Source organism: Sparus aurata, unplaced genomic scaffold, assembly GCF_900880675.1.
Source record: "Sparus aurata unplaced genomic scaffold, fSpaAur1.1, whole genome shotgun sequence".
Lineage (NCBI taxonomy): Eukaryota > Metazoa > Chordata > Actinopteri > Spariformes > Sparidae > Sparus > Sparus aurata.
Window position 1 is genome coordinate 295,786 of NW_022045104.1, and position 11,785 is coordinate 307,570.

General features: G+C 44.3%; 1 protein-coding gene across 1 annotated transcript; it reads left to right on the plus strand.

Annotated features, from left to right (window-relative positions):
* Positions 1-4,011: 4,011 nt before the first annotated feature.
* Positions 4,012-6,369, plus strand: LOC115577612 (H-2 class II histocompatibility antigen, A-S beta chain-like). Its single transcript, XM_030410488.1, has 4 exons — positions 4,012-4,254; positions 4,382-4,449; positions 4,933-5,046; positions 5,877-6,369. The coding sequence occupies exons 1-4, from the start codon at positions 4,097-4,099 to the stop codon at positions 5,900-5,902; spliced, it is 366 nt and encodes a 121-aa protein (XP_030266348.1). The 5' UTR covers positions 4,012-4,096; the 3' UTR covers positions 5,903-6,369.
* The last annotated feature ends 5,416 nt before the right edge of the window (positions 6,370-11,785 follow it).

The window sequence follows — 11,785 nt, forward strand, 5'->3', positions numbered from 1 at the left end:
ATTGAAGTTAAACGTAATGATGTGCATCTTCTGAGGCGATAAAGATTCATATAAAACAACCACCGATAAGATTTGATACAATTCTCCCACTTACCGCGGATACAGCGCGATATAGTATAATTTTGTTTTACACAATACGATACAGTGCGATACGATGCAATGCAGAAGAATATTGCACAATGGAATAGAAAGTGGTGCAGATAGTTTATGTTCATTCTTTATTTCTACAGGGACACACTTTCAGCAGGGACAATGGGAAACTAAACTCTAAGCAGTGGTGCCTTTGGTAGTTATAAGCTGCAAAAGTTGTAAAGCTTATAACTCGTCGCTGCCCATGAGTTGTTTGAAATGGGTCCTCCAAACTAGCTCAAAGTTAATTTCCTGTTTTTCTTTTTTTTCTTTACATCTTTAAGCTCCATGTTGCACTTCAGCTACACAATCAGTGGTGCTGGTAACGCGTTACTCTAATCTGACCACTACGAGTAATCTAACACGTTAATATTTCCAAACCAGTAATCAGATTAAAGTTACTTATTCAAGTCACTGTGCGTTACTATTATTTCTGTCATTTTCCTTAGTAAAAATATAGATTTTGGCTTTCTTCTTGCTCTAGGGGAGTGATGTATGCCACAAGCAGGCTTGGGGAGTAACGGACTACATGTAACGGCGTTACGTAATTAGGATACTAAAAAACAGTAACTGTATTCCGTTACAGTTAGAGAAAAAAAAGATGCAATCAGATTACAGATACATCTGGAAAAAATGGGATTACAATTAAAATATATGATGATGAATGATGAATGTATTAACTAATCGCCAATGAAGGATTCTAGGGGCCCATCACTGACAGGGGCCCAGTAAGGCCCCTAATAAAATTGTAATACTGACAAAAATAAAATAACACTAATTTGTTAGTTTATAATCATAAATATGCATCACTTAATGCACTGATAATAACACTAAGTTTATTTTGGAAACATTTCTCAAGACCCCACCCCTTACGTAAAATGGTTCGGTCCTCCTATCGAATCAACTGAACTGCTGCGCGGTGCCGTTTGTCAGTCAGTAAGGAGACCGAGAGAAGGCAAAGTGCCCCAGAAGTTGGGTAGCCAAAAAATACAAAAAGATTAGGCAGGAGAGAGAAGCAAAGGGGCGTCAGTATGTCACCCAGTTTTTCCAGAAACAAGGTGGGTTTGGTTCATGTGGTAGAAAGTTCTGGAACACATTAGTCTGTTGTTTGTCTTAACGTTAACCTTGTGGTTTTTAAGCTAGCTCACTTTTCTCACAAACTCTGGATTTTTAGATTTCACTGTTCACGTTTAGCAAGCTGCCCATATTTAATCAGTTGACCACCCCTCCTGTCAAAAATGATGCATGTTTGAACAGACACGCCAAGTGCAGCAGCAGCAACTGTCTGTGACCCCCCACCTACCCCTGAACCAGCCCCAGTACCCCCACCTACCCCTAAATTTGGCTATCACTGAAACTGAACTATAAACTCACTGACTTACTGTTTGGTCAGCAGTTTGGGACTCTCACCGCTTGCTTTGCAGTAGGAAAAGAGGAGAAATTTTCTGGTGCTTGCAGACTAAGTGACTGCTCTCAATCCAATCAGAGAAACTTTAACAATATTAAATTGCAACGACCATAGAGCCTCGTTTATGTATTTTTTTCCACCCCAACTCTAATTCCACCACGTACAGTTTTGGAGATAAATTGTCATTATTATTATCATTTTTAATAGATTTTTTTTAACAAAATATAAATGTATATAACAAACTTAATAAAAACAACAACAAAAACATGATGTAAGACAGCATACAGTTTTTACATTGAGTGCAGTAGCTGGTCTAAGTGTGTGTGGGGGGTGATGTGCATGTTTGAAAGAGAAATTGTGTGGTATTGCTATAATAGTAATTCTGGAGATAAATTAGACCTAAATGCAGGGCTACAAGAGGGAGACAGTGAGCAGTGGGGAACTGGTTGTGAAAATCACATTTTCTTTAGTAATTTTTGATCAAATCTCTGACAGAAAAACAGAATGGTGGGAGGAAACTTGAATCTGGTGATGGTGATGCTATTTCAAATGGTATTACAGGAAATTCTATATAATTCATGTATGTCATGCATTTGTATTTTTCAGGTAATTTAATTTAAGAGAATTTTATATTTTAACCATTAAAGTTGCAGACTTGCAGACAATGAATCTAAATTCCATTGTATTCTGAGTGTCCAGTGCTTCCCCTGCCAAGTCATGTTGTTCTTTTCACACATATAGGAAATTATAGTCAAAAATATCATTAAAATGCACAGTTTTATGTAAACAGCATAACAAATTTTTGCCGGCCTTATGGCCGGCTATACAGGGGCCCAGTAATATTTCTTTTCATGGGGCCCAAAATCCCTGGCAGCGCCCCTGACTCCACATCTAATTTAAAGAAACATTTAATGGTAAGCGAAACTGCGAACGTTAGCTAGCTACACAGAAGTTCTGTTAGCTAAAGTAAACATTAACTGCTAACCAGGCTCGGGCTGTCATTGTTACTACTACTGCTGCTACTGCTTAGATCACAATCTTGTCTTTATTTGCATTTGTATCGATGATGATGATGATGCACACAACACAACATTTTTTTCTTACTGGCCTGCTTGGCCAGTAGATTTGAGTTTTACTGTGTTTACATGTGTAATTTTAGTGGCCCAGCCACGTAAAAATGAAAATAACTGTCTTTTTGAAAAAAAAAGAGACTTGTTTATTTATTGAAATTGTTCCCATTTAATTGTTTAGAGAGTCTGTCCCTGCAAAATCAGTATGACATGGCAATGGCAAAGTGACAGGGTAATAACAAAAATTGAAATTACAACATATTTGATATTTTGAGATGTACCTGTCACAGGACCCTCACTCCTATAATTCTGTTATCATTTTTCAGGTGTACAGTACCATTATTTCTCCCGAAGTGGAGGCATCAGTATACCTGGCTGAACCATCACGACGGCATATGTGACGCTGTTACGGTGATGATAAATGACACTTAAATATTGAATCTGTGTCTATAATAACCACACCCTGACATGTAAATGTGACATCTGTCTTGATTCATTTAATTTAACTTAAAATATGGACAACTGACTGCATAATATATGAATCAGAAACAGAAATGCTTTACAGCAGCTCCCATTCAAAGAATATGCAGAAAAATAGTAGTAGTAATAATAATAATAATAATAATAATAATAATAATAAACTATATATATGCTGCATATTTATAATAGAAGTCTACTGCAACTGTACTTTCTTTTTTACCATGAAATGTTATTTTATACATTATCATATTCTATAATGTTCTGTATATCACTTCACTGCCAGTTGCAGCTTCTTATCTTGGTCTGCAGTCTCTGTTAATTTTTTGTCATGATTGTTATTATTAGTACTTAGATTATCAAATATCACAGTTACATGTCAGGATGTGGTTATTATAGACAGATTAAATATTTAACTGTCATGTATCATCACAGTAACAGTGTTACATACATTAGCAGCTGTAAACACACAAACACATTATAAAGCACATCATGTGGTCCTCTTTAAACGCTGGGTGCAGGTGTATATTTTGGTAAATAACCGCTGGTTCAAATAAATGCCAAGTCTAATTTATTTTGAAAAAACATCAAGGAAGAAGACGCGACCACTGACACTGCACGTTTTTCTTCTTCGCCTTTTTCACGTGTTGTGCCCAGAAGGATGCCAGAGAATTCACAGAGAAGCTGGAGAAGTTTTTGACATTTTCATCCCGGATTTTAGTGAGGAGGGAATTAAACGCCTGTCCCAAATAAACGCCTGGTCTGTTAAGTGATTGAAACAAATAAACGCCCGGTTATTATTTGGTATTTTATATTTGTTCCCGCATCATCAGCACAAGCTGAACAGCACCTACTTTTACTGGCCCCAGGCCAGCGGGCTATGTCGAACCCTGTCATCAGATGGTGATAATGTTGACTATGATGATGATGATGATGATGATGTCACTGTGTTACAGTTAAGCCGTACGTCAGGCTTCAGTCTGTGGCGCCCTCTGGTGGGAAACATCGGTCCATGTTGGTCTGCAGCGTCTTCGACTTCTACCCCAAACTGATCAAAGTGAGCTGGACCAGAGACGGACAGGAAGTCACCTCTGATGTCACTTCCACTGATGAGCTGGCAGACGGTGATTGGTACTACCAGATCCACTCTCACCTGGAGTACACGCCCAGGTGAGTCCACCTCCAGGTTCAGGTTCACCTCCAGGTACAGGTCCGTCTCCAGGTACAGGTCCAGTCAGGTCCAGTCAGGTCCAGTCCGATTGTGTACTGATGTACTGATGTGTTGTTTGTGTTGAAGGTCTGGAGAGAAGATCTCCTGTGTGGTGGAGCACGCCAGCCTGAAGGAACCTCTGGTGACGGACTGGGGTAAATACCTGTCTGTCTCTCACCTGTCTGTCTCTCACCTGTCTGTCTGTCTGTCTGTCTCTCACCTGTCTGTCTCTCTCTGCCTTGTCTCTCACCTGTCTGTCTCTCATCTGTCTGTCTCTCACCTGTCTGTCTCTCACCTGTCTGTCTCTCACCTGTCTGTCTCTCTCTCTGCCTTGTCTCTCACCTGTCTGTCTCTCACCTGTCTGTCTCTCACCTGTCTGTCTCTCACCTGTCTGTCTCTCACCTGTCTGTCTCCTCACCTGTCTGTCTCTCACCTGTCTGTCTCTCACCTGTCTGTCTCTCTACCTGTCTGTCTCTCACCTGTCTGTCTCTACCTGTCTGTCTCTCACCTGTCTGTCTCTCACCTGTCTGTCTCACTACCTGTCTGTCTCTCACCTGTCTGTCTGTCTCTCACCTGTCTGTCTCTCACCTGTCTGTCTCTCTACCTGTCTGTCTGTCTCTCACCTGTCTGTCTCTCAGACCCGTCCATGCCTGAGTCTGAGAGAAACAAGATCGCCATCGGAGCGTCTGGACTGATCCTGGGTCTGATCTTATCTCTGGCTGGATTCATCTACTACAAGACCAAGGCCCGAGGTCAGACCAGTACCCACACCTCAGACCAGAACCCACACCTCAGACCAGTACCCACACCTCAGACCAGTACCCACACCTCAGACCAGTTCACACCTCAGACCAGTACCCACACCTCAGACCAGTTCACACCTCAGACCAGTACCCACACCTCAGACCAGTTCACACACCTCAGACCAGTTCACACCTCAGACCAGAACCCACACCTCAGACCAGTTCACACCTCAGACCAGCACCCACACCTCAGACCAGTACCCACACCTCAGACCAGTTCACACCTCAGACCAGTACCCACACCTCAGACCAGTTCACACCTCAGACCAGTACCCACACCTCAGACCAGTTCACACCTCAGACCAGTACCCACACCTCAGACCAGTACCCACACCTCAGACCAGTACCCACACCTCAGACCATTTCACACTTTAGACCAGTTCACACCCTCAGACCAGTACCCACACCTGAAACCAGTTCACACCCTCAGACCAGTTCACATCTCAGACCAGTTCACACCCTCAGACCAGTTCACAGACCTCAGACCAGTTCACACCCTCAGACCAGTACCCACACCTCAGACCAGTACACACCTCAGTCCAGTTCACACACCTGAAACCAGTACCCACACCTCAGACCAGTTCACATCTCAGACCAGTTCACACCCTCAGACCAGTTCACAGACCTCAGACCAGTTCACACCCTCAGACCAGTACCCACACCTCAGACCAGTACACACCTCAGTCCAGTTCACACACCTCAGACCAGTTCACAGACCAGTTTTAATGTCATGTTGTATCTGTGGTTGATCGTATTGTCTCTTCTTTTCTTGAATCCAGGAAGGATTCTGGTCCCCAGTAACTGATCCTGGTCCTGGTCCAGGTGCTGATCCTTGTCTCGATCCTGATCCTGGTCCTGATCCTGGTCCTGGTCCTGGGCTTGGTCCTGGTACTGGTCCAGGTCTTGATCCTGATCCTGACCCTGATCCTGATCCTGGTCCTGGTCCCGAAGCAGCTTCATGTGCTGTCAGTGCTGCCCCCTGCTGGAGCGGCTGAACACCTGCTTCTCTGATGATGTGTCCTCTGATCCTGATCCGGTCTACACCTGATCCAGGACTGTCTCTGTCCTCGTCCCTGTTGGTCTGTGAGGACTGTGACAGTCCTGGACCAGGTCTAGTCTGGACCGTGCTTCCTGTCCCGGCCTGTGGCTCACTAGCTGTGCTGCCTCAGTCAGATATAACCTGCTGGAATCATTTGGGGCTGGTTGATGGTGATTGTTGGTTTCTGTGTTTCTGCTGAAGTTTTCTGATCAATAAACAAAGAAAGTCTGTGACTCTGTGGATTCATTGATCACATGTTCACAGACAGGAAGTGTCAGCGTGTTTCCACATGAAGCTGTGATACAAACATGTTTACAGCAGCGTCTCCTCACAGATTAACTCACGTCTATAAACCATCTGGTCTCAGACTGAACTCTGGTCCAAAGAGCTGGTTCCAGTCGGAGCAGCAGAACAGTCCAGTCCACCAGTCTGTCAGAGACACAACATGACGATGTCCGGTCCAGTCCAACAGTCTGTCAGAGACACGACATGATGATTTCCGGTCCACCAGTCTGTCAGAGACACAACATGACGATGTCCGGTCCAACAGTCTGTCAGAGACACAACATGATGATGTCCGGTCCGGTCCAACAGTCTGTCAGAGACACAACATGATGATGTCCGGTCCAACAGTCTGTCAGAGACACAACATGACGATGTCCAGTCCAACAGTCTGTCAGAGTCACAACATGATGATGTCCGGTCCAACAGTCTGTCAGAGACACAACATGATGATGTCCAGTCCGGTCCAACAGTCTGTCAGAGACACACCATGATGATGTCCGGTCCAACAGTCTGTCAGAGACACATCATGACGATGTCCGGTCCAACAGTCTGTCAGAGACACAACATGATGATGTCCAGTCCGGTCCAACAGTCTGTCAGAGACACACCATGATGATGTCCGGTCCAACAGTCTGTCAGAGACACAACATGATGATGTCCGGTCCAACAGTCTGTCAGAGACACAACATGACGATGTCCGGTCCGGTCCAACAGTCTGTCAGAGACACAACATGATGATGTCCGGTCCAACAGTCTGTCAGAGACACAACATGATGATGTCCAGTCCGGTCCAACAGTCTGTCAGAGACACACCATGATGATGTCCGGTCCAACAGTCTGTCAGAGACACAACATGACGATGTCCGGTCCAACAGTCTGTCAGAGACACAACATGACGATGTCCGGTCCGGTCCAACAGTCTGTCAGAGACACAACATGATGATGTCCGGTCCAACAGTCTGTCAGAGACACAACATGACGATGTCCAGTCCGGTCCAACAGTCTGTCAGAGACACAACATGATGATGTCCGGTCCAACAGTCTGTCAGAGACACAACATGATGATGTCCGGTTCGGTCCAACAGTCTGTCAGAGACACAACATGATGATGTCCGGTCCAACAGTCTGTCAGAGACACAACATGATGATGTCCGGTCCAACAGTCTGTCAGAGACACAACATGATGATGTCCGGTCCAACAGTCTGTCAGAGACACAACATGATGATGTCCAGTCCGGTCCAACAGTCTGTCAGAGACACACCATGATGATGTCCGGTCCAACAGTCTGTCAGAGACACAACATGACGATGTCCGGTCCAACAGTCTGTCAGAGACACAACATGACGATGTCCGGTCCAACAGTCTGTCAGAGACACAACATGACGATGTCCGGTCCAACAGTCTGTCAGAGACACAACATGACGATGTCCGGTCCGGTCCAACAGTCTGTCAGAGACACAACATGATGATGTCCGGTCCAACAGTCTGTCAGAGACACAACATGACGATGTCCGGTCCGGTCCAACAGTCTGTCAGAGACACAACATGATGATGTCCGGTCCAACAGTCTGTCAGAGACACAACATGATGATGTCCGGTTCGGTCCAACAGCCTGTCAGAGACACAACATGATGATGTCCGGTCCAACAGTCTGTCAGAGACACAACATGATGATGTCCGGTCCAACAGTCTGTCAGAGACACAACATGACGATGTCCGGTCCAACAGTCTGTCAGAGACACAACATGATGATGTCCGGTCCGGTCCAACAGTCTGTCAGAGACACAACATGATGATGTCCGGTCCAACAGTCTGTCAGAGACACAACATGATGATGTCCGGTTCGGTCCAACAGTCTGTCAGAGACACAACATGATGATGTCCGGTCCAACAGTCTGTCAGAGACACAACATGATGATGTCCAGTCCGGTCCAACAGTCTGTCAGAGACACACCATGATGATGTCCGGTCCGGTCCAACAGTCTGTCAGAGACACAACATGACGATGTCCGGTCCAACAGTCTGTCAGAGACACAACATGACGATGTCCGGTCCGGTCCAACAGTCTGTCAGAGACACAACATGATGATGTCCGGTCCAACAGTCTGTCAGAGACACAACATGACGATGTCCGGTCCGGTCCAACAGTCTGTCAGAGACACAACATGATGATGTCCGGTCCAACAGTCTGTCAGAGACACAACATGACGATGTCCGGTCCGGTCCAACAGTCTGTCAGAGACACAACATGATGATGTCCGGTCCAACAGTCTGTCAGAGACACAACATGATGATGTCCGGTCCAACAGTCTGTCAGAGACACAACATGATGATGTCCGGTCCAACAGTCTGTCAGAGACACAACATGATGATGTCCGGTCCAACAGTCTGTCAGAGACACAACATGACGATGTCCGGTTCGGTCCAACAGTCTGTCAGAGACACAACATGATGATGTCCGGTCCAACAGTCTGTCAGAGACACAACATGATGATGTCCGGTCCGGTCCAACAGTTTGTCAGAGACACAACATGATGATGTCCGGTCCGGTCCAACAGTCTGTCAGAGACACATCATGATGATGTCCGGTCCGGTCCAACAGTTTGTCAGAGACACAACATGATGATGTCCGGTCCGGTCCAACAGGCTGTCAGAGACACAACATGCTGCACTCTGATTCTGTGCAGTTTCAGTGAACAGTGTTAAATCAGTGTTTTTGTGAATGGAGTCTGGTGGGTGTGTAGAGAGCGATGCAGCAGCAGCTGCATGTGTGGAGGAGCCAGTAGATTAAATGTCCTCAGCAGAGACGTCATGAAGGACAGAATGAAAAGTGAAGCATTAAACACTGAGAGACAAAATGTTTAACTGAAGACGACGTCAGAAACACTTTTAATCATCACATTGATCCTGACGGTCGTCTGCAGAGGACGTCCTGCAGCAGGACTCAGTTCTGTTGGTTGGACACATTTAAAACCTGAGGATTGTTTTAATGAAACAATATGAATTTAATCATTAGTGAAGATAAAACACACTGCTGGGTGGAGGACACAGGATGAGACAGCTGTGTATATTTAATATATTCATCAGATGTTAAAGTTCTCCCAGTTCAGATTGACTCTGTGTACATGTTCACTCACAGTGTGATGCTGCCCACTACAGACACACGCACACACACACAAACACACAGTGTGATGCTGCCCTCTGGTGGAGTTGCGTCTTCATCCTGATGAAGGTTATCAAAACTCACTTTGAAACAATGTTTTCTGTGTCTCATATAAATGTTGTTTACCTGTCAGGATCAGGTTTGATGTGAAGTTCACCCCTCTGTAGTGGTTCAGTCCAGTCAGGGCGGGGCCAGGTGAGGTGGTCTATATAAAGCCCGTCACCTTTAGGTCCATACCTGCTGTTCCTTGTCACATGTTGCTGCAGACTGAATGTTCCAGCTGTGTGTGTGTGTTAGTTTTTCTCGATTGTTTACACACATTTTCTGAAAGCATGCTTCACACTCTCAGAAACCTACACACAAATCAAACACTCAATTCTCCTGCAAAATTAAACTTTACTTTCAAAACAATGTTATTTCTTCTCAAAATGGTATTTTGTTTTCAAATGACAAACAGAAACCCTCAAATGAATAGACATGTATAAGAACCAGCTGAACACTGATGTGCTCAGTGTAAAACACTATGATGAATGGAAAACACTTCTTCTTCATTCATCATAATAACTTAGGCCTTTTTTGTTCAGTTACACTTACTACAGTCAGTACATACATAAGTGTGATGTCAAATAAGTGAGAATATTGTTTTTATACTCAGAACACAGATATATTTTATTTTTCACACAAAAACAATGTACACAGTGTTCATCTCAACCAACACAAAGTGCATATACAACAATATACGGTCTACCTACAAAACAACAGAAGAATTTACTGTACACAGTTACAGTAAAAAACAAACAAAAAAAACAAAAAATAACTGTGCAGCATGCTCTCCTCTGTTTCGGTCTGGCCACAGCACCTCATCCACATCACAAGCAATGTTTTCCCGGCCAAGCAGCAAGAGAAACATCACCTAGCACGGTGAATCCAGCCATGAAAAGCACCAACCTGCTATATATCCTCATGCATCTTCCATAGCTTGGAGAAGGGGTATACACATTTTAGAATTTCGGTCATACACTTTCCATCTCCAGGCAGAAAAAAATTCCTCAGTAGGATTGAGGAATGGAGAATATGGAGGGAGATAAAGCGTGGTTGGGCAGTGAACCAGTTACGAACCAGAGCAGCCCAGTGGAAACTTACGTTGTCCCAAATGACAACGTACCTGAGCTGCTCTGAACGTCTGTCTGATCTGGTGGAATGAGTGTGTTGTGTAGGGTGTCCAGGAATGTGATCAGATGGGCAGTGTTGTAAGGGCTGAGGGTAGCATGGTGATGGATGACGCTGTGGTGGGTAACCGCTGCACACATTGTGATGTTGTCCAGGGACTTAAACATATGGCTCGCTGGCTGATGGTATTCCTTCCCCTCCTTTGTGTCTTCGTGAGGTTGAATCCATCCTCATCAGTGAAGATGAACTGGTGCTCCACTGCAGCCACCTCCAGCTCAAGGACTCTCTGAAACACACATGGCAACATCAGAAATAGACATGGAGAGGTCACTATTGTGGAGCACAATCATCATGATTACCATACTGAAATATGTATAATTTATACAGTGTTGAGAGTATGCATCATTTGTGGGACTCACTTGCACATAGTTATAGTGCAATTCTTTGACTCTTTCTGAATTGCGTCCAGATGCACCCTATAGACCTGCTTCATCCTCAGATTGTTTCTGTGCAAGACACGGTCCAGTGTTGATCAGCTTACCCTATCAATATTTTGAAATATCTCATCGTTTTCTATATTTTTTCTTTGTATTTGCTGTAATGTAATGGTGTTATTTTCTAGGACCATGTTCATGATTTCAGTTTCCTGTTCAGGAGACAGAAGACGTTCCCGACCTCCTTGTGTTGGTAATCTTTCAGGTCTGCCATAGAAATAGTAAAATACTGTAAATACTGTAAATACTGTAAATACTGTGTACTGCCTCTGCCTCTGTTTCCAGTGTTGTCATCCATTGCTCTAAAACAGAAGAGCTCACCTGTTGGCATTTCATGTTAAAGCTCTGATTGCTAATTGTAAAATTGTGTGGCAGGTGTTTGCCCATGTGATGAGTCAGTGTGCATAGTAGGGCAATTAACTGGAACTTAACTTAAATTAACTTTGTGGAAACAAGAGATTTTCTTCATGACAATTGTGCCAAATGCAGAGAATTGTGTGTAGTGTTTTGAAAAAAGTGTGTTTTAGAGCTGCAGT

Excerpts from the sequence above, each read along its gene's own strand:
- LOC115577612 (XM_030410488.1), top strand. The coding sequence starts at position 4,097 with ATGTTGGTCTGCAGCGTCTTCGACTTCTACCCCAAACTGATCAAAGTG. Across the intron at positions 4,255-4,381 it reads CACCTGGAGTACACGCCCAG|GTCTGGAGAGAAGATCTCCT; the intron begins GTGAGTCCACCT and ends TTTGTGTTGAAG. Across the intron at positions 4,450-4,932 it reads ACCTCTGGTGACGGACTGGG|ACCCGTCCATGCCTGAGTCT; the intron begins GTAAATACCTGT and ends TCTGTCTCTCAG.